Source organism: Catharus ustulatus, chromosome 2, assembly GCF_009819885.2.
Source record: "Catharus ustulatus isolate bCatUst1 chromosome 2, bCatUst1.pri.v2, whole genome shotgun sequence".
Taxonomy (NCBI): domain Eukaryota; kingdom Metazoa; phylum Chordata; class Aves; order Passeriformes; family Turdidae; genus Catharus; species Catharus ustulatus.
Genome location: NC_046222.1, coordinates 32,384,349 through 32,407,660, shown reverse-complemented (window position 1 = coordinate 32,407,660; position 23,312 = coordinate 32,384,349). Strand labels below are relative to the sequence as shown.

Sequence of the window (23,312 nt, the reverse complement as noted above, 5' to 3'; positions counted from 1 at the left end):
AGCTGATGGATGCTGCTTGGGATGTGATTGAAAAATCTACTAAGATGCAGAAGTGGAACAGGAAATGAAGACTGAGCCTTTTAGCCCCATGGCTGGGTCCTGCCTAAATGCAAATGGAAGAAGTCCAAATGAAGACAACAGAGAAATCATAAGAAGTCCAAATCTGGAAAACTGGATTGAGGGAAAATAAAAACAGAAGGAATCAGAAGGGGAGCACTTTAGGATGGGAGCCCATAATTTAGCATTGTTTACCAAGACATATTCCTTCAGGTCCTATGAGTAAGAGGCTGATGGGTATCACTCTGGGAACTTTCAGATCCACTCTTAATCTGCCAGGAACAGTCAACCCCATATCCCCAGAGAGCCAAGGGTGCGGCTAAATCGTCCTTAGTTTGCGGGAGCAGGCATGATGGAAACTCCTTGCAGAATTAAACACTTCGGATATTTTTCTATAAATGAATGTTATTCTATATGTCAAGTTTTAGGAAGATGGTGCTAAGGGAATGCCATCTCCTTCTCTAAGCAGAGTTTGGGAGGGATGCTGGTTCCAATGGACTCTTAAGTTGGACAATACTACTCAGCTATGTCTTCCCATCCCTTTGATGGTACCAAGCTCTGTAGTGCAGTAGATTCACCTCAAGGATGAGATGCCACCAGAGGGACAAGCTCAAAGAGCGCACCCATGGGAACCTCTTGAGGTTCAACGAGGCCAAGTGCAAGGTCCTATAGGCTGGGGGATAAAGGGATTGAGAGCAGCACTGAGAAGAACAGGATGGATGAGCAACTAGACATGACCCAACAATGTGCACTGGTAGCCCGGAATTCCAGTCGCATCCTGGGCTGCATCCCCACCAGTGTGGCCATCAGGCCAAGGGAGGGGGTTCTTTCCCCTCACCTCCATTGTGGTAAGACCCCACTTGCTCTGCAGCCCCCAGCATAAGAAGGACATGGACCTGTTGGAGTGAGACCAGAGGAGGCCATGACAATACTCAGAAGGCTGGAGAACCTTTGCTATGGAGACAAACTGAGATAATTTCTCTTTGCAGAAGAGGAAGTTCCAAAAATACCTTAGAGCCTCTACAGTACCTAAAGAAGACCCAAGAGAAAGCTGGAAATGGACTTTTGACAAGGGCATGTAGTGATATCACAAGGGAGAATGGCTTCAAATTGAAGTAGGGTTGATTTAGGCTACAAGAAAGCTGGGCACAAACTTTTTAGCAGGAAAAGGGGGTAACAGTTTTAAACTAAAAGAAGAGAGATTTAGAATAGATGTTAGGAAGAAGTTAATTTACAATGAGGGTGGTGAAACACTGCTTTGAAACACATTGCCCAGAAAGGTGGTGGATGCTCCATCCCTGGAAGCTTTCAAGATCAGGTCAGGCAGGGCTTTGTGCAACTTGATCCAGTTGAAGATGTCTGTGCTTGTTGTAGGGGACTAGATCAGCCTCAAAGAATCTATGATTTTTTTCTTTGATTTGATCCCCAGCAGACCATCTCAGGGCATTAACCCAACAGCAACATTTTCACGTGTTTCTGCAAAGTGTTTTGCTGGTTTATTCCCTGAGCTGACTCCCCAGGCAAAAAGCAAAGCCCCAGTGCAGGTGCAGGGAAAGCACCAAGAACACAGAGCTGGCAGCATGGCCAGGGGAGTGGAGCTGCTGCCTGTGAGGTACCTGCTGTGGCACCACTGAGCAGAGCTGATAGAGGCTCTGCCACACTCATGGATGAGCTTTATTCCCTGGATGAAGGCAGAGAATTGTTTGATTTGATTCATGAAAGCAGAATCCCAGCTGATGAGCATGAGAGCTACAGAACTATGTAACAGATGGAGGTAAATAGGTATGTCTACAAAACATTACTCTGCCTCTGAGGCATACAGCCTTTTCAAGATCACAATGATTTGCAGAAAGGACAGTTTGAATTACACTGTACATCACTGATTAAGGGGAAAAAATAAAAAAAGAAGATGATACGCAGAAATGTAAATTGGAAGGGATGTTTCTAATCCTGGCTCATGCAGACTGTTCAAAGAAGCCTAAAAACAACCACATGAATTTAATTGTTTTGGCTGATTTTATTCCTTTGGAAACAAAGAATATTTTCCCACCATCTCCAATAAAAATATCTTTTACTTTTCACACACAACTTGTCAAATTCTCTTTCAGAGTTTTAGCTTTATCTTCCATGCTGTGGGAAGATGCTTTCTGCTTTTTTTCTTGACTTCAGGCTCTCCTTTGCTCCTCCCTGCTTTTTCACCACCTCACTGAGACCTAGTCTGCAATTAGTTCCTGTGTACCAAACAGATGTGGGACTATTGCAATCTGCACAGCATTTCATGCATAAACAAAGATGCAGACTTAGTACAAAGGAGTGCTTAATTGTACTGCAAATATATTATTTTCCTATATAGTAGTAGTCTTGTGTAAATGCAATCTTCCCAGCAGAAATGTGTCTGTGCTAAGGGTCTGCATTAGCCAAAGTCACACTCATCTGTTTAGACAAGCCCTGCTCCTTAAATAGATTATCTCATCTTTGGAAATACTGAATGAAAGGGGAGTAATGCTACTTTTCCTTCATTTCCACACCAGATCTGAGCAGATCTGTCCACTTTGCACACCACCTATGCTTACCCACTGAGGGTTGTGACGATTACTGAGGAGATTGAGGGGTTCTAGAGGGAGGTTATTTTGCAGCTCAGAGAGTGGCATCCTCAGGGAGTTTGTGATATGACTGCTGAAGGGACAAGCTGACTACTCCAGGGGTGTGTTTGAAAAGCCAGCCCCAGAGAGGAAAGGATGGCATGAGAAAACATAACTGAAAACATACAAACCATGCTGGCAAAGCTTGTGATGCAATTCAAAACATCTCAATACTGGGCTTTGTTCCTTAGGTGCCAGCAACAAAGGTACAGAGATACTGCAATATAAGTAGCGTCTTTCCAAAAGGAGAAAAGACACTCCAAGATGTAAAAACCCCGGGTTTAGATTAGGTTTAGATTAGGTATCAGGAAAAAATTCTTGACAGTGAGGGTGGTGAGGCACTGGAAGAGGTTGCCAGGGAATGTGTGGCAGTCCCAAACCCAGAAGTGTTGAAGGTTAGGGTGGGTGGGGCTTTGAGCAACCTGATCCAGTGAAAGGTGTCCCTGTCCATTGCAGGGAATTGTAATGAGATGATCTTTGGGGTCCCTTCCAAGCCAAACCATTCTATTATACTATTTTTCTATTTAAAAAGTCTTGAGAATGTGAAGCACATAGTTCTTTTTTCATAATGAAACAGAAAACAAAAGAATCCTATGAGTACTTATCAAAACCCAGAAAAATAATCTGTGTTTCATTGCTTGCTTTGAGGTTCTGAAGACTCCAGAGTTGCCTATGTACAAGATGACCTTGAAAAGGAAACTCAGAGCAGGTTGCTAATTACAACAACTTGCCTGGATTCCTCAATCCCTGTGCCTACAGTATTGGAAAAACTTACCAAAGTGCTGGTGGTGGGTCCGTCTGAGGGAGCAGGTGGACCAGCCACAGAGCTGCATAGCACAATACCAGCCCCATCTGCTGTAACTCTCTGGAATTACCAAATGCATCAGGAGACTTGTTTCTGATGATTTCTCCACGAGTTTTAATTAAACTTTGATGCTAATAGAACATCAAATTCCAGAAGGCTGGAATAACGTAGAGACCACAGAGCACAATCCAGCTTATTAAGGGCCTGAAGGGACAAGTTGGCAAGTTCAGCCAGACAAGCCCTAAAAGGGTGCAAACAGAGGTGGAGTTTTTAGGTTGGCACTAGGTGATAGAGATTGGGACAATCATCACTGTTCAAATGACACCTGCAATGGCCAGATCCAGCCAAGACAGTCGACTTGCTGGAGCAGGACACACACAGATGTGCACTGTGGATGCCTCCAAATTGTGAGCTAATGGTTTAGAGCTTGTTGGGCACACACTGAAGAGACCTGGCCTTCAGAAGGTGACCACCAACCAGACATCAGTCCTTTTTACACACATGAAACCAGAAATCTGTTTCAAAATCCAAGTCCCACCAAATAATCCCCATCCACTGCAAACAAAGCAATAGTCACAGCTTGGAAAAGGAAGTTGGACCTATTTCTTACATGTAATTTTTAAGGAATGAAGGCTGGTTAGATTGCCAGTGGGATAAGACTTTCATATGGGCATCCTCAACTCTAGTAGCTAGAAGAATGAAACCATAGAAGAAATAAGCTCAGCATTTTGGCACAGCAAATAATTCCTGTAGTTTTGGTACTTCTTATATTCCTCATGGATATTTTACTACATGGACAGTTCATTCTGCACATGCACATAAGGTGGACATGGGCTCTAAAACCAATTTTGTGAAGGGTTGCGTTACAAGTAAGTTTTGTTAAATGTTACTTCTGGAACCAAAGTTTTGGTTTGGTTGAGGGGTTTTCAGGAAGCCTACCATGGCATAGAGGCTTGTTCAGAAACTGGCAGCTAATGGGTACTCATGTGCAAACCCAAATCATGTGAAGGGAAATTAATTCATGTGAATAACACTCATCAATTTTATACTTGCTTTGAGAAACTCACTAGTTGCCATACGGCTTTAATTTTGAAACTGCCAAGAGTATTATCATATAGAAATATTAATCAAGCCTATGTTTCAGGAATTAGCTGACAGTATCAGCATGGAAATATGGTTAATGTCCCCATGCATTTTGCTGGATGCAAATGTTGTTTAATTTCCAGCATCCATGTAATTGGAAAGACTGCCTGTTTGTCTCACACCGAATCTAGCAATTTTATGGGGTAAAGGGGCAGTAAAATGCCCTCACAAAGTGATTTGTAGATCATGAAAATGCAGTGTGTGACCTTAAGAGTCATTTGCCAGCAACTGTGCTGGCAATAAAACCCTGGCTGGGTGTTAGGGCATGCACATAAATTGCTCACACGGGCTGCAAAAAGGCTTCTGAGTCACGGTGGGCAAATCACCATCCCAGACAGGTGTTTCTCCTGACCTTAAAACCAAGCAGCATTTGGTTCTTTCTTCAGCATGCAAGACAAGCCAATATCTCCTTCTCCTGGGTTCTGCTAAAGTGGCTCTGAGGAAAGGATGGAGGACATCTGCTCTTGGTAGAAGAGCAGGGAGGGAGCAATACTATCAGGATGCAAGGAGGATTGCCCCAGGCAGGACATGCAAATGGGTGTGCAAGGTTAAGGCACACCAAAGGACCATCTATGGCAGGCAGCATCTTGTTTTCTCCAGTGGCCCATGAGGTTGCCTAGCGGCAGAGCAGGACAGACTGGACGAGACACTTCTTTAAAATGATCCTCTGGTCCAAAATTAAGGGGATATCAAACTCAATGGTGGGTAGGTTCAGAAAATAGCCATGGAGGTGGATGAGAAGTAAGGACATCGTACAAGTGCTTGGAAGGGAGATGCATTAGGGACTGCTAACTAAATAAGTCACATCAGGCTTGGGAAATAACCAAGCTGAAAAGTCAGAGGTGAAGGCCAGGAAATTAGCTGAAGGATAGGAAAATATTTTTGGGAAATAACAGTGTATGCTTATTAGTCCCTTGGTGTTCAGCAACAGTCATTCTGGATACAGAATGCCAAGTGGGACAGACCTGGGTCAGAACAAATCTGAACATTTGATATACATTCCCAACTTCAGCCCACGGTAATTATCTTAAGAATTTTACAATTGTTTCTGTTCAGGAACAGAGTCCTTGTAATTTAGAGCTAGTGAAGTTTTCTCCTTTCACAAAAATTGCCTTAAGGAGGATGAAATCCTTATAAACTTTTAAGATTGACCTTTGCCTAGTGCAAGAAAGCAGCTGATTTCCTTTTGCCAATGCCACCTCCCTTGTGCCACCTCCCAGACAGGGCTGATTTGTGAAGCAAGGAGGACTGATCCTCCATCGTATCACCTCCCCACGCTTGTACAACTCATCCATGTGGGTGTGGCCGACAGGGAAAGGGCAATTCCCTTACATTGCAACACTGATGCACAACCCCTGCACAAGCTGGGCAGTACTGCTGACCACTAGAGCAGTATCTGTAAATATATCCAGGAGAAGCAAAACGGAAATGCTAAAGTATCAGAATACAAATTCCCAAGTCCCAGTCCACACTTATTCATCTTGTTCCCTATTGTTGAACACTCCAGCAGAAGTATCTAAGTGGCAGCTGACTCACTGGCCTATCTTAGGTTATTTCACTGCCAGTTCTGAATTTTCTTTGTTCTTAAATGGATTTTGAATTCTTTTTCAGAAGTCTCCTTATGTGAATTCGAGCAAACATCTAAATTATCCGACTATTTTGGCTACATTTATGAACCAACTCAGAATAGATTTACTCTTCAAAAATTCTCACTGTAAATTTTCCTTAGAGATTGCCATTTCACCAAAACCTGTAATGCAACAGGAAAAACACAGAAACAAAGCTTTTAGGGAAAACACTTGTGTTTCACTAAAGTCTGACATAGAGAGTATAATTTTGATTGGAATTATTTCTCCAAATTCAGCTTTTAATTTCAATGGAACTATTTTATTTATTGACCAGGAAATTACATCTGACAGACATTCTCTACACCCCCATCTCAACTTTCTATCGAGAAAGAAATGCTGTTTTTCAATTTGTGCTATTTGAAAAGGTCTGTTATTTCTTTTCTTCCCCTGGGCCCCAGGAGATGTGCTCAGCCTCTTGAACCTGATTGCAAAAGCCAGAGCTAAGTGGGTTTCTTTAGGAAAATTGCTGTCAAGTCTACTCTGTGCTAGCAAATGATGCTGTGTCTTGAAAAGGGAGTGAATTTTACACCATAAGAGCCAAATCTTTCACTGCTGTACATCAGAGTCATTCCACAGAAGTGTCTGTAACCCCAAACCCATGAAATGTTGAGGGTTCCTTTTTTAATGCCCTGCTGTCTAATGTTTTCTAATCTTGCTAGAGGAATTTGATGAAGACACATGTCCCTTGAACAGGGAGAGACACCAGCCTGCTGCACAGCCTTTTGTACAAGGAGGAGACAGCAAACATGGTCCCACACTCCACTGAGGATGTCACATCACAAACACTCCCTACAGCAGACACGTTGGCTCAAATGTCTGCCTTTCACTCAAATCCCTCCAGTTGTCAGTCCCTATATATCCCACCTGTGAACTGACCTGAGTAAAAATAACAAGGAAAAAAAGAAATCATAACTTATGTAAAAGATTTTTAAAAGTACATGTGAATCATATGATTTTGGTGAAATTGTGGACAAGGTCGTCCAGCTAACAGCTGTCTCACACATCTGGGACAGACACGGGCAGGTGGGTACGAGGGCAAGGAGATGGGATGGGAGCTCCTTTGCTCTGCTGCTTGCACAGCTGGGATGAAGATGCTTCCCATTAAGAACACTAATCAGAGGCTCTACAGCTGGATGACCAAGGGAAACCAACACTTGCGTTCTTGTGTTGATCCCTAGCAGCAGGATAAGATGTGGGGTGGATGAGAGCGAAGGATTTCTGATTTCCCTCCTCCAAACCTCACTCCTGTAAAAGGGGTTGATAGATGGGCCAGCAGCCCCCAGCTCCACTATCTGGTGCAGAGTGGCCAGGTGAAGTTCAAGATTCATGACAGGAACCCTTTTTTTTTTTTTTTTTTTTTACAGAAACCATGTTAATACAGGGAGGCTTGTTCAGGGTCAGGTTGTATAATCACAGAATGATCATTTAGATAATCAACTCCAACTGTTAACCTAACACTCTATACCACATCCCCAAGTGCCACATCTTTTAAATACCTCCAGGGATGATGACCCCACCACTGCCCTGGGCAGCCTATTCCAGTGCCTGACCATCCTTTATGGTGAGGAAATTTTTTTCTTAATATCCAATCTCAACTCCCCTGGCACAGCTTGAGGCTATGACGAGTTGGAGGGTATAAGAGAAAGAGTCAGTTTGAAGAGCTGAATTTCTCTCTTCTTGCTCCAGATGACAGGTCTGAGCAAGTTAAATGCATCTTTAAGGGCTCTGACAGTCATGGAGAAGTTACCATCAAGTAAGACAAGATAATATATGAACTTTTCTGCAAGAGCTCTCCGTGGGGAAACACGAGGCCCCAAAGATTGAGTCAAGGTAAAATTTGTTACTGAGTCCTTTGAGGTTTCCTATACTCCCAAATGAATGTCCGCTTGGCTGGATATTTTGTTACTGCCTCTTAAAAAAGCAACACTAAACTCAGCCACACATCCAACAACTCTCACTCCAAGCCTTCTGTGTCTTGAATTCAAACAGATGAAGGTTTCAGTGCATACACTTCAGGGCAGATGGATCCTGGGGTTTTGCCTGAGGTATCAAGAAGCAGGAATGAGTGCATTTCAGTCAGGCTCTCTCAGAAGGTATTTCCACTCCATGCCAGGGCTGAGATTGCTGGCTCTACCTTTATTTGACATCACACAATTTATATTCCACAGCCATAGTGCTGCAAGAACATCTCCCTAGCCTGCAGCTTCATTTTCTGCACACAGCAACCCCAGCACTTTAATTGTCCCATAAACGTGATGGAAAGGATTTGATGCAAAGAGCTGTTAAAATGCCAAATGTCTTGAGCACTGCAACTAATGAATGGCTCCCAACGATTCATGTTTCAATCTATATGCAAATGTGCCCTTTGGTTGGCTTGTGCTGGACTCTTCACTGCAGCATTACAGCTATCCAGGGAAGCCTCAGACTCATAGATCAGACAGATACAAGGCATAAATGGGAGAAGACTTAAATTATTCAGTGTTTATGAGAAAGAGAATCCAAACAGCAGAGTTACACTTTGCTTTTTATAATAACATGATTACAGATGAGCCCCAAGCAGACCTACAATACCATTGTTTTTCTCCCCTGCCTCTTCCTTCCTGATAGCAAAATTCACAACACAATAAATCACTTGGCAAAGCTGAATGTGTGCTCAAAACAGTGTGTGGTGTGTGTCAGCTCCAGGTAAAGCCAGTGCTCACACAGCCCAAGTGGAAGATGTGAAAGATTTCAAAACTTGGTCTCTGCTATTCCTACCCCCAGCACAGGAAAACATCTCCTGAAGCATCAAACTGAGACTCTGCAAATGCTGGAAGTCTATCAACAATAACATCTATTTCTGCTCATTTACAAACTACTCAAATACCCTTCACTTGCATTGCAATGTGCAATTCTGGTCTTAACAAGAAGAAATTAATAGAATGAATTAATTCTTCTAAAGGCCATTCCTGACACGACAGCAGGAAGCCACAAATATCCTCAAAAACCAGAAACATGAATATATCAAGGATGATTGTGTTCATGTAGGCCTTGTGGGGTGTAAAGCTGAAGCTGTACTGCAGACTTTACATTCAAATAACTGCTAGAGGTGTCACCAAATGCCAAATATCAGAGGAATTGCAGAATGGATAGGAGCAAGGAAACTGGGAACTTTTGGCATTGTCCCCAAGAGTCACGCCCCCAGCAGCTCTGACAAGCCAGGAGTGCAGAGCTGAAGTCTCTGACCAAGCCTTAGCTCCTGCAAGGTTTCAAAATAGTTGGAACAACTTCTTGTTTTGCTGTTGAACTAAAAAGAATTTTACAGTGTAAGGCATCCACTGTGCTTGATCCTTCAGGAACTTAACATCTGGCTGAACTTTGGTCTCCTCTATCTGCTTGGATTAGGTTTCCACTCTTTCTTTTAGCTCTTATTTCCACTTTTCTCCCTGTAAGTGCAGAAGCAGGTTAGGGGGACACTAAGAATGGAGAAACCTGCAGCAGCAGAGATGTTTTTCATGTCTGGACATAGTCAGGCAACTACAGTAAGACAGAAACAATGATCTGAAAAGTCTAGCTTAATGGATGAGATTTGCTGGATCACAGAATATCCTGGGTTGGAGAGGATGCTTAAGGATCATCCAGTCCAATTCCTGATGCAGAACTCAGCCTTCCATGAAATACTTAAATTTGCAGCAGGTTTTATTCCCCAGCAGACAAGTAGGTTTGATTTCTGTTGGGCTGGCCCAGCAACAGCAAATTTGCAGCACCTTGGATTTAAGATTGGGCTATAGGAGCTTCTTGCCTACAAGAGCAAGAAGCTGTATCTGGAAAAAGGAGCCATGCAGCAAGCACCAGTTGCCATTAGCCACCAGGAGAGCCCTCTTCCTGTCCAGGCTGTGTGATCAGCTGTGGGCAGGACCACCACACCCTCCCTGTCTCTACCCCAGCTCCAGAAACGTCTCTAAATTAAGTAAGAGACAGAACATGCATGAATGAGCTGCTGCTGTGCTGTGGAGCCAAACAAACTTGTCAGGCGGCCAAGGCAGGAATTCAGGAAGCCCTCCTTTTCCATCTTCCCTTTCTTTGTGCATGGAAATGGACTTGCCACTAGTAATTTGCTAGCGACTAAAGCTGATAAGTTTGGCTCCCTGCAGGCCCCTGCTGGGGAACAATATTGGCTTTTCTTTTGGATTACCGGGTGGAAGACACAGGGCAGGCAGAAAGCTCTGTGTGCTTTCTCCTCCTTGCTGGAGCTGTGCACTGGCCTCGGTGCTCAGTTCTCCCTAAGGGAGATCCTGGTATGAATTGTTCTGATGGGAGAATGGAAGAGAAGCAATGTCACAGGCTCATCTTCAAAATTCCTGGATTTACAGTTGGGTGGAAGCCAAGCAGTAAGGGCCAAATGCTCTCTCATCATCTATGCCAGGTGATGATTTGGGTTTTTGTTTGACCTTGTTGGAGAAAGTTTTCAGGGAAAAAAGAGCAGGACTGTAAGCTGTAAGCATGTTGTTCACATTCAAGAATGAGCAAGAAAAAAAAAAAAAAGGAGAGAAAGCTCCTAGAAAAGTAATACAGGTCATGAACAACACAGATGTATTTCCAAAATCTTACAGCAAAACTGAAGGTGGCAAAATTAGAATATTGCTGCTATTTGTAATTAAGCATCATATAAACAGCAGTCTTTAGGGCAACAGAGAGTAAAGTGTTTCCTGTGTGACTCAGACAGGACCTTTAGGTGGGGCAAACTGGTATAAAGGGCCTGTATCTGCTAACAACTGGGTAACCTTAGTTCATTCATCTTGCTCATCCATACTGCAGAGATGTTTGCAGGAAGCAACAAATTCAACACAAACCTATTTCCCTGATATTTGCCAGCAAGTGCTTGCCATCTGAACCCACAGGGAGAGTGCTCAGAGGTATTCAGAAGCACGCTGCAGCCTCGCCTAGACAGGACACTTCATTTTTAGACAATGAGCAAGATGCTTAATTTGATTAAAGCTCCACAAAGGGTGAATTCAGACTGGGACAGAAGACTGAACCACAGAGGGGTAACCCCCAGAGAGAGACATGTCAGGCAGCTAGAAGTGATACCATCCTAGACAGAGTTGTAACCGGGTATTTCTCAACTGCTATTCTGACCTTTTTGCCTGATTTGTTTTAATTTCCACACCCATTTTCCTTGGCATCACAAACTGCATCAGCCAGTTTGTGCATGGGGCCAACACCTTGGAGCCTGTGGAAGGAGGACCAAGCTCCTACACACCCCTACCAAAGTGCAGCCTGTTTTTGTTAGGCTCAGGTTCTGGCAGGTTAGGCAAACGCTATAAAAAAGCATTTCAGTTGCTCCACAAGATTTCTGGCATTCCTTCCACTCAAAGCTATCCTCAGCTCTTTGTGTCACTGCTATAAACTGAAACTATGTGAGTTCCTTCAAAGGTCCAGTGCTGTCTGCTGGACAAAAGCAGATTTACCAAGCAAGACACAGAATTAAATCAAAATAGTTGGGTAGGTTTTCTCCATTGTGTCAATGCTTGACCATGTTGACAAATACACTTGAGTCTCAATCTGCAGCCCCAACCCAGGACACGTGGCCAGGACATGTGATGGGACTGTCAGTCCTTCCCAGGGGAGACAAGGCAATGAGAAGCTGAGAGTGAGACATGTTATACTAGACAAAGGAAAAACACTACAATATGAAGCCCTAAATTATTGCAGAATCTACATGAGACCTGCTATGCAATTAATTCTTCAATTCATAGAATCATAGAATGGTTTCAGTCAGAAGGGACTTTAAGGATCATCTTGTTCCAAACCCCCTGCCATGGGCAGGGACAACTTCCACTAGACCAGTTTGCTCAAAGCCCCATCCAATCTGGCCTTGAACACTTCCAGGAATGGGGCATTCACAGCTTCTCTGGGCAACCTGTGCCAGTGCCTCTCCACTCTCACAGGAAAGAATTTCTTCCTAATATCTAATCGAAACCTGTCCTCTCTTAGTTTAAAAGCTCTTCTCTGGTCCCATTACTGTGGGCCAATGTAAAAGTTGCTCTCCTTTCTTACAAGCTCCCTTTAGGCACTGTGAGGTGATATAACACCTTCTCCTTCTTCTCAACCCCAACTCTCTCAGACTGTCTTCATATCAGAGGTGCTATATCCTTCCATTTCTTTTAAATGGGCAAAAAGACTCCATTTTTATACAACCAAAGCAGAATTGTTCCTGGAAATTGCAAATCAGTTTTTGACCAGATCCTATTTTAAGTCAGGCAGTAAGTTGTTTAATGTTTCTGCATGTCCACGATTCACGTGTAGCTTTTGGGCCATCCCAGATGAGAAAATAGAAGTGGAACATTGTGTGAGGTTAATCTGGACTACACATACAGAGCAATGATTTTCTCTAAGCCAATCAAGGATTAAGGCTAATGAGTATCTCTGCATCTTGTAACAGTCCTTTTAGGGAAATAAGATAGGACAAAAATAACCTGACTTGACTCTTCCCCTCCAAAAAAATATTTTTATCAGTGCCTGCAGTGATGGAGTAAAACTAGAGAAGCTGAAGACAGGAATGATTCACTTACCTGTCGTAGAATGACCATGGTTCCTGTATAAACACATCAGCAATCACCAGGAATGGACCTAAATCAAAAGAAGTCAGCAATTAATGACTCTCCCCCTGACTTAAGAGATCCAGTTTGAGGACTGTCCCAATCCCATAGCATTTCCACAGCCCTAGGTGTAGAAGAGAGCTAGTAGCAGTGAAACTCCCAATGCTTTTGTAATGTTAATTCCAGACAGTGAGAGACAATCCTTTAAATATATCCAGATTAATGTTGGCACCGTGGTGAATGAGACCGGGACTGGAGGTCGCTTATGCAAGAAATATTTTGTAAACTGAGTCCTAGAAAGTTATCCAAGGATTAACCCAGCAAACCCACTGATACTGATTTATTACATGTGTCTTTGAATCCTGTGGTATGAACTAAAGCACATGGAGACAGGGAGTACTGTCCTTTACACATCACTGGATGGATGGATTTTCATCTTTCTATCCAGACTGCTTTCAAGAGAGGAAAGAAAATATCAAGTCCCCTAGCACAGCCTGAAACTAAGACCTGGATTTGATGGAGTATTTCTACTCCCTGCTCCAGCTGTTGTGCAAATTGTATCTTTGTGGGATTTGCATAGGAAAGTCCCATGCCGCTCCTGAGTTTGTGCTTGCTGCTCTGGTGCCACTTCATGGCTTCCAAAATTAAATGTGTTGGGTTTGCATGAATAAAAAAAGCTTTCAAAGAATTGAATTTCTGCAGCTTTTAATCTCTGAATCATCCTTGCTACATGGCAATCAATAATAGTTGGATTTATGGTGCGGAATATTTTTCAGCATAGTAAAAATACTCATGCCTTTAAAAGCAGGGGAAAAGGCACTCAATCTCAGAGACACAATTCCCACAGGACACTGGACATTCAAGGCTGATGAAGGATAATCTTGCAGGACACAAGATATTTCCATTCACAGCAGCAACATAATCTAGACTCATCATAAAAACCTAAATACTGTGTTTTAAGTTTTAGCCATAATTTTCATTTTTATGCTCCCCCCCTTAAAAAAGCAAATATTTCTCAGGGGGATGGGAGGAAGAAGTCTTTCCACCCTCCCCACAATCATCTCCAGGTGTGATACCCAAAGGCTCAGTCTTGCAATAACAAGGTACAATAATGTCCCATGCCAGTGTCCCTACACACTTCCCCCATGGCAAGGAAAGTGATCTCTCTTCCCCACCAGCAGCAACTGCTTGTATCCCATTCAGCAAGTCAGGGACTTTGGTGCTGAGCCTGCTGGCTGGACTTTCTGTAGTCTCTCAGATGCAGTAGGAAACAGAGGTGTTCCTGTCCTAGCTAGAAAGACAGAATTTATCTCTATTAGTTCCTGCAGAGACTGTAAAGGCTCAACAGAGTTTCCAGTTACTCCCTTTTCCTCACCAGCCTGCATGCACCACCTCTACATTTTCACAGACCACATATATTCAGCAAATAACTGGCCCACTGGAATTTGTAGGCTTTTGCCATTCAAGTGCCTTCAACCACCTTAATGAAAACATCCATCTGCTAAAACCATCTACATGATCCACAAACCCTCTGCACTGCCTAAGAAAGGAACTGGTGTCCTGAGAGTAGCCAGGGCATCACTGTTCATTAGGAAATATTCACTAGGCAAACTTTGGCCACAGGCCATATTTAATGAATTAATTTTGCTTTTCCTAGAAGGTAGATGAATGGTGGAAAATCACGTGCACACTTTAATAACAGAAAGCCTGTCAGGCACTTTTCCTAATTCTAAGATTGAACCTTCTCTGTAGCACATTAAATGATTACTCTTCTCTTTAATTCACGTGGACTGAAAATAACTTTCTAACCCTGCCAAGTAGCGAGCCCTGAGGCAGACTGCCTAGGGATGCTGAAGAGTCTGTTCCACTTGGAATAGCTGGTGAAATCTTAGCCAGGCTGAGAGCAGGCACTGGGGGAGGTTCTTCAGAGGTCTGTACATGCTGATCATGGGGTCAGTGTTGGACACTGGGGTGGGTAGTTGGATAGCAGTTGGAGTTTCCTGACTGAAGGACATCTGCTATGGACAAGTCATCTCATAGTTCCTTTCTTCCCTTTTCCTCTCTGAAAAACAGAGATCTTGCCAAACAAGGAAGCTCCTAAATATCCTAGGCATAAATTTTACCTAATTAGCCAAGTGACCTAGGTGAGCTGGCCCCATTGGGTGTCCACACTGCAGAAACTGTGCATGGGACATCCATTCCAACAGGCTGAGCTAAAGCTGCAAGTCCATGTCTCAGAACTGCTCCTTCAGTTTTTGTCCTGCTGCTGCTGAAGCAAAGCATTTTTCCATGATTATCTGGGTTCCCAGCATTAAAACTACCTGGTGTGTGGGCATCTTGCTTAGCCTTGTGTGGGCATCCTGCTTAGCCTGGCCTGTGGTGATGCTGAATACCCTTCCAAAACTTGTGCTGGGTTTGGAAGAGTATTTACATACCAAATCCAGTCTGGTTTTAAACAGGACTTTGGTGCCCAGAATCTTTTGTGAGCTATTTTTATTTTTATTTTTATTTTTACTTTCTGAAGTCTAGCCTCAGCTCAAGCCACCAGGCTTGATCTTGTTCAGTGCACTGTCAATCCCTTCATGATGCCTTTGCAAGAGAAGGTGTGCACAACACAGAGCCAGCTTTCCCCATAGCTTGCTCAGCAGGGAACACCCCAAAGGGGAGGCAGCAGACTCCCCTGCCTGTTCTTCCCACAGGGATCAGTAAGAAGGATTGGACTTGTCTGAGCAGCAGAGAGATCAGCTGCCTACTAATTCGTGAGGGCCCTGGTGGAACAAAACAGCCATCTGGACCCTCTGACCCTCGCTGGCAGGTGAGTGTGGGGCACTTCAATCCCAATCCTGTGAGAAGCTCCACAGATGGTCTGGGAAATGAGCTGGGCTACACAAAACATACCCAGCACCTCTCCCATACCACTCATATGTAACACAAGGGCACAGAGACAACCCTCTGGAAATTGCATTTTTTGTAAATAGGGCTCATTTTGAAGCTTTCTGGCCATCACTGGTTGAGCATCATCTTAACTGAGCATCTTAACTGAGCATCTGAGGAAGGCAGTGGCATGAGGCTGAAGGGGCTTTAAACTACATCTGGATGCAGAGTGATGTGTGACACAGAACAATACTTGTGCCACTCGCCTGCAAGCAGTGCTCAACAGAAGGCAAGGAGTGCTTCAGTATGAGGTCACACCACAGTGATCTCCACCATGGCTTTCCTGGTTCTGAAGGGATGCTCAGTACAAAGGAAACTGACAGAGTTCGACTCTGGAGGGAGAAAGTCTGAGGAACCTGGACAAAGCCACTATCCTGCAATTGCAGAGAGGGGGGTGCTACTCTAATCTCTTTAACTGGCACTCCTGTGCCCCTTGTTGGGACTTCAGGACCGGAGTCCAACCGCATGACTGGCCATACTTCCTGGGGGATCACTCCACAGTGCTAATCCTTCACAGCACATGCTTATTAAGCACTGGTCAGAAGAAATTCAGGTATTTCTCGTGGAGTTCTGCACCCTAAATTTTCCTGAATGCAAGTGCAGTAAAAAAAAAAAAAAAAAAAAAAAAGAATAATTAATTTATGGGGTGTGTGCATTCAAATTCAATGCCTGTCCCAACTGTACCCATCTTGGTGTAGAGCCTGTCTTTCAGAGAACACCTTGGCTGAGCAAAGAGATTTAACACAACAGTGCTCTCTGCACACCACTGCTTTCACCTCCTGCCCTCCTGCAAGGGATCTGAGAAGGATTAAGGATTTTCCAGTGTATTTTACTGTTCATCTGAGAAATGGTGAATAAAAAGGTCAGACCTACACCCTCAGAGACAAGCACCTTTGTCCTTACCAAAACCAGGATTACAACCAGGGAGGAAAACAATGGCTCTTGAATGCTGTTAAGCTGACAAACCCTGCCAGTTTTTGGGATCTCTAACCAGTGACTGTGGGTGACAGCGAGCAGAAAGAAGGAAGGCAATGTCACCACATGCTACACCTCCTAGTCTTTGTCCATCTGGAAGCTGGCATGGTTGGGAAGCTATGACAGTTCGTATTTTTGCACTCTTCCTAGAGCTCTGAGTGGGAGCAGGGCTTTCAAGTCAGAAGCTATCAGTCTGAATATATCAGACATTCATCTTCTTCTTGACTAACAGGAATCTTCCCTGCTAGCTTGATCAACTAGCAAGCTCTTGACAGAGACAATCCACTACACTTCTTAGGTAATTTGCTCCAGCTCAAACAATTCTCAGTGTTAAAAGTTATTTAAGTATCTTATCATCATCTGTATTTGCCTTCAGCTTCTCACCTGAGGCAGTCACAGCTTACCAACTACAACTGACCACACAGAGGGGCCCATATGGAGGGTTTTGCCTGATCTAGTGGAAGGTGTCCCTGTCCATGGCAAAGAGGTTGAAACTAGATGATCCTTAAGGTCCTTTTCAACCCAACCCATTCCAAAACTCGATGATCTTCCCCATTTCTCCCATCCGAGCTTTTGGCTGAAGTGTTATGGTAGGGGCCATTCACTTACACCTTCCCTTCCCGTGGCACAAGTATCTTCATCCTTGCCAGAGGAAATAGTCATTTCTAGCTCCTCCAGAAAAGCAAAATCCAGCCTTCTGGTTTTGTTACCCACTATCTCCTTTAACGTGGAGAAAAGATGCATTCCCATGGAAAGCAATGGTATTGCCTGGAGTGCAATTAATTCCCATTCAGCAATGGGAATTCACCGAGAGTATTCACTGGTTTTTTTTACACACAGGACAGCACACCCTGAGCTCTTCCAAGTGAGCAGACAGTGCAGGACTCTCGTGGCAGGGATGTGGGGACACGGCAAGCACCACCTGGCTGCATGCTGGCTGCTACCGGTGCTGAGAAAGTTGCCTTATTTATGCCTTAATTGCCGCCTCCGCACAGGCGGATCAGCTTGAGGTCGTGCTGACAAATGACGTGAGGAATGCGAGGAAGCTCTCACCTCAGCAAGGCAGGTCACAATAGCAATAAGCTGCAGAAAACATTGGAATTACCACTGCTCATGTGAGCGGTGCATCCATGACACAGCCTGCCTGCGGGCTCTGCCTGCACCATGATCAGCACAGAGCCTGTTTTCCTGGAAAAGCTCTGACCCAAATTCACTGAAGGTCAAGAAAAGCCTTCCCTACAACTTTTGCATCAGAACTTGAGTGATTACCAGATTTCCAGTGAATGCTGGTCTCGGGAGAGGAACAGCTGCTTGAACAAGAGGTGTATTTTGGTGTGAAGAATTACCTCCCTGTCAGCTGCACATCCAGCTTCCCGGACAACTGAGGGAAAAAGACGGATTCAAGCGGAACTGCAATCTGACATAAAGGTATATGTGATAGCAGGGTGGGTAAGAGCCATTGGGAAGCCCTGGATCCTCGGAAAGGCTCCCTGGTGTGCAACACTGTGCAACCAAACAGCAGCCTGCAAGGGCTGTTCCAGGAGATGGGCAGCTTTTTCTCTAGCTATTCCTGCAACACAGCCTTACAGTGATGAAAGGCATAGGATTAGGTGCTAATTAGATTTGAGGGTACTCCTGCCAGGCTTCTCCTTCTCGTGGGTGGATGCAGGGAAGACCTGGTAGTCTTTAATTGTGGTCGGGTTTTGTTTGGCTGGCTTGTTTTTAGCTTTTATTTTTTACAAAAAGAGATATTCCAGCCATCCTACAGATCTGGAATCTCCAAACCCATAAAATCTTTGCTACTTGGAGTAAAACAACCTTCCCTACACAAAAGAACACAGAGAACCTGCTAATAAATTAGGCAAATAATACAGGATGAAAAGACCACAGGTGGCTTTCTGCAGTAAAACAGCCAAGCACAGGAGCAGCCTTGCTGCATTACATACACAGACACTTTGCATTTCTGTACATAAAGGCTTTTAAATTTTTTTTTCTGTGCAAGTAGCTCCAGGAAGAAAGTGCAGTGCTAATGCACACTGCAGTCTGTCATTCTGCGAGTGCAACTGAAACCCAGGGAAATGATGCTCGTAACTGAAACCACCAATAAACAGGGTGTCATCTACACAACATGAGTGACAGACGAGCGTCAGGGGCTGTGCAGCAGCATTTCCAGCCAGATTCAGTACCCAAAAATAGGGTATGATTTTCAACAGACCTTGGGTAGAGATGAACAATATGAAAAATGTGGTTTCTCTCTGAAAACTCAGCACTTATAAACCATGTGCTGAGCTCTCCTCATTGGTCAGGCTCACTGTGGATCAGCTAAAAATGCAAACAATATTGTTTCTTTTGACCCAGCTAAAAATCTCCACAACCAGATCCCCAGCAGTATCAAATGATTGAAATAAAATTACTTTGGTTGAAACTGTGCTGATTTCCACAAGCAGTGAAATGCAGCACCATGAAATGCTGAGGTGGTGATCTCTGCTCAGACTGTGAAGGGTTTGAAAAGACAGCAAAGGAAAGGAATGTGATCCTCTGTGCCTTCCTCCACCAAGAGCTGCAGCACTAATTAGAGCCTGTGATGACAGCTCCAGGCTGTGCCATATTGTTTGCATTTGCAAAGCACTGCACTGGTCAGTGAAAGAACCATGGAGACTCATCTCTAGCTGCAGGGTCTCAGAGCTTTTTTAGAACCATAAAATAGTTTGAGTTGGAAGGGACCTTTATAGGACTTCTGGTCCAAACCCCTTGCCACAGGCAGAGACTCCTTCCAGTAGGTCAGGCTGCTAAAAGCTCCATCCAGCTGACCTCGAATACTTCCAGCAATAGGGCATTGATCACTTCTCTGGGCAGCCTTTTCCAGTGCCTTACCATCCTCACTGTAAGAATTTTCTCTCTTATATCTAGCCTAAATAGTGTCCTTCAGCCTAAAGCCATTCTCCCTTGTCCTATCACTACATTCCCTTGTCCAAAGTCCCTCTTCAGCTAGATCTCTTGTAGTCCCTTTCATTACTGGAAAGGGCTCTAACATCTCCCAGAACCTTCGCTTCCCCAGACTGAACAAACCAAATCTCTCCTCTCAGCCTGTCTTCATAGGAGAGGTGCTCCTGTCCTCTGAGTGCCTTCATGGACCTCTGGGGTCCATTTGATCCTCTGCTTTGTCACTACCAATCTCCTAACAGTTACCCAAACTCTTTCATATTTCAGGTGAGTACAAAATAGACAGTTCTCCAAAGAGGCTAACACTCCCTGTGTGTTTAGTTGTGTTTGGGGTGCATTCTGAGCTATTCTCTATGTCTTCCTCAGATGCAGCCAGGTGGCCATCAGTTTCTTCTCCCAGGCAACAAAAAACCAGGGGACATAGTCTTAAACTGTGCCAGGGAAGGTTCAGGTTGGATATCAGGAAGAGTTTCTTCACAAAAAGAGTGATTACACATTGGAATGGGCTGCCCAAGGAGGTTGTGGAGTCACTGTTCTTGGAGGTGTTTAAGCAAAGGCTGGATGTGGCACTCAGTGCCATGGTCCATTAACATGGTGGTGTTCGGTCACAGGTTGGACTTGATGTCAGAGGTTTTTCCAACCAAATTCATTCTGCTATTCTGTGCTGGAGTGCAACACTCTGAGTTGACACCATGTCTCAAAAGGTGATAAACTAGCTTACTCAAAAGACTAACCCCAAAACACTGCGGACCTCAGGATGGGATTTTAAGCAGAACTCAAGACAGAAGTAAAAGTTTCCACAAAGCCAAGAGCCTGCTTTGTGATGCACTCACTAGCTAGGGATGGTGCAAAGCAATGCCTGAACATTTCCTTGCCTCCTCCTGGCCATACCACAGATCAGAGGAGAGCTGTGAGCAAATACATGTCAATGTGTTTATCCACACAAGCCTGGGGACTGTGGAGCAAGACAGAAGCATGCAAATCCTAGAATGGAAGTCCATTAGTGCATCTCTCTGTTGTGGCTTTATGCTTCACATCAGCATCCATTGTCCCCTCTCCCATGACAGTGCTGTTGTTTAGGTGTCTTTGTGGCTCTCAACCTTCTCTTTTCATGCTCCAAGTCCCATCTGACACCCAAAGTGGGATTGAGCTGTTTATATGCAGACACTGGGTTAGATCAAGTCAACAAAGATTGGAAGGGTCAAAGGTCTGGAGCACATTCCTGATAAGGAGCAGCCAAGGGAGCTGGGGGTGTTTGGCCTGGAGGAAAGGAGGCTCAGAGGTGACCTTATCTCTCCCTACAGCTCCCTAAAAGGAGGCTGTGGCCAGGTGTGGGTCGGTCACTTCTTCCGAGTAACAAGCAACAGGACAGGATCAAATGCCCTCAAGTTGTGCCAGGAGAGTTTTAAATTGAATATTAGGAAATTTTTTTAAATGGAAAGGGTTTTCAAACATTGGAACAGGCTGCCCATTGCAGTGGTGGAATTACCATCCCTAGAACTGGACAAAAGGCATGTGGATAGAGCGTTTAGGGACACAGCTTAGCCATGAGCGTGGCAGCGCTGGGTTAATGGTTGGAACTGATGACCTTAGAGATCTTTTCCAACCTGAACGTTTCTATGATTCACTGAGATCACCTCCATGACTATGGAGACACACTAGTGCTTCCTAGGCAATTCTTTCCATCTGTCAGGATTATTTATCTCCATAGACTACAGAAGAAGCCCAAGGTGACCAGTTTCATTTGTATGTCTCCTCCTTTCTCTCATCACTGAGCAGCTGTGAATATGAAAAAAAGACCACTTAGCTGACTCTGAGGGTTTGATCCCCAAACCTCTGTTTGGAGGGTTTTGGTAGCAGTGCCATGGAAAGAGACGCCTCAACTGAATGAGTCCCAGCCAAAATGTTACATTAGAACAAGAAATCACAGAAAACTCCCCCCTCTGGGAAGTCAGAGAATCGATATGTAGTAGCCTCTGTTCATCTGAGAGTGGTCAGGAAACAGGCATCAATTTTTTAAGCCTTCAGCAGGAAGTTCAATAGATTTGCCCTGCATTCAATCTCCTCGAAAAGTCCAGCAGGTAGAGGAGCTGAACAAAAGACCTGACCTTTTCTCCCTCCCTGTGCTTTCACACAGCCCCAGCAGAACAATGGCCCACGGCGGCATCCGATCCTGACTCTCCGCAGAGCACTCAGCACAGCCTCCTGAGCAGGGCAATTTCCTTTTGTGCACCAGCCTCCACCCGCCATGGAGTATTTTTCTACTGCCACAATAACTAATCAAATAAAGTATCCTTTTGCAAGGAGGTCAGGTGTAATTTCAGCATAATCCAGACGCAGCAGGCTGAGCTGATCTAGGGAAAATGCTGCACTTGCAGATTGGCTGAATGGTGTTTGCAACTGTTTTCATCTCCTCAAGTACCTGGACATGAACTCCCAAGTCTTGCCCCTACACACAGGGCCCAGCACATGACAAGAACAAATTAGGAGTAAAGTCTTTGTGTGAAACTGAGGGTGATTTGAGACATGAACATGCTCTCAAGATTCTCCTCCCTGGAGCAGCACAGTGCTGGGATGTACTGGAAGCCCTCTTGCTTGTCCTGAGTAAATTGGGATGTCTGGACATCACTGTGCCAAGACCAGAGCTCAGAATCTGCCTACCTGTGATTCAGAGAAGCCCAACTAGCCTGGACTGAGCAGACCAGCAAGTGCCAGTGGGGTCACCATGAACTAGCCCGTTCAGGGGCTGGTAAATTCTTGGTGTTTATAGAGCAAATGATGCACCCAGATGTGCTGGTTGACTTCAACCTGCTGTGTTTTACACTGAATGATTGGATTTGGGAGGAGATTCATGCATGGTACATCCTGTTTTGGGCCAGGTTCAGAAGGCTGCAACCTTCTGAGCCACCCAGGCTCTGCCAGCCCTGCAGTGGAACCACAAACATTACCTCTTAGCTTAGATGGACGTGTAACCCTTTGGCTGTATTGCTCAGGCACCTACACAGACCATCTTATCTGAAAACAACTCTGTAAAGGTCATAGAATCCTAGAAAGATTTGGGTTGGGAGGGAGCTTAAACATTATCTTGTTCCAACCCCTCTGCTGTGGGCAGGGAGCATTTCCACTAGATCAGATTTCTCAAAGAGCTATCCAACAGGGATAGGGCATCCACAGTTTATCTGGGCAGCCTGTGGCAAAGGCTTGGGAACCAAAACTCTAAGGAAAGGTGTTCCATTTTACAACAGACTCTAGATGACCCTCCACCACTCAGACAATATATGGCAGAGGTAATTTACTGAACTTAGCTCAGCTCAGTAAATTAATTACTAACCCTCTTCTGTTTTTTTTTTTCTATAGAAATGTTCTCTAAAGGGGGTCTTTACTGCAGTCACTGTTTTAGCAACAATTCTAGCAAGATATTATCCTGTGTTATTCCTTCTTGAATCCCAGCCTGTTTATGGAGGAGGGGCTAATGCTATCCTCTTTTCACACAGAGGGAAACTGAGGCATGGAGGGAGGATGCCACTTTCCCCAAGGCCACGCAGTAGAACCAGGGCACCCAAGTCTGTGCCTATGACTCCAGATCAGAATGTCTTTATTAAAG

General features: G+C 44.5%; 1 protein-coding gene across 6 annotated transcripts in view; it reads right to left on the bottom strand.

Moving 5' to 3' along the window:
- The window catches only part of MYO7A (myosin VIIA), a 97,315-nt gene that overhangs the window by 66,352 nt on the left and 7,651 nt on the right, over positions 1–23,312 (bottom strand). For all 6 annotated transcript variants that reach the window (XM_033051246.1, XM_033051250.2, XM_033051249.1 and 3 more), the window contains exon 2: positions 12,830–12,887. In XM_033051246.1, the coding sequence (XP_032907137.1) occupies positions 12,830–12,847 (18 nt within the window). In that variant the 5' untranslated portion in view covers positions 12,848–12,887. The remainder of the gene's footprint in view (positions 1–12,829; positions 12,888–23,312) is intronic.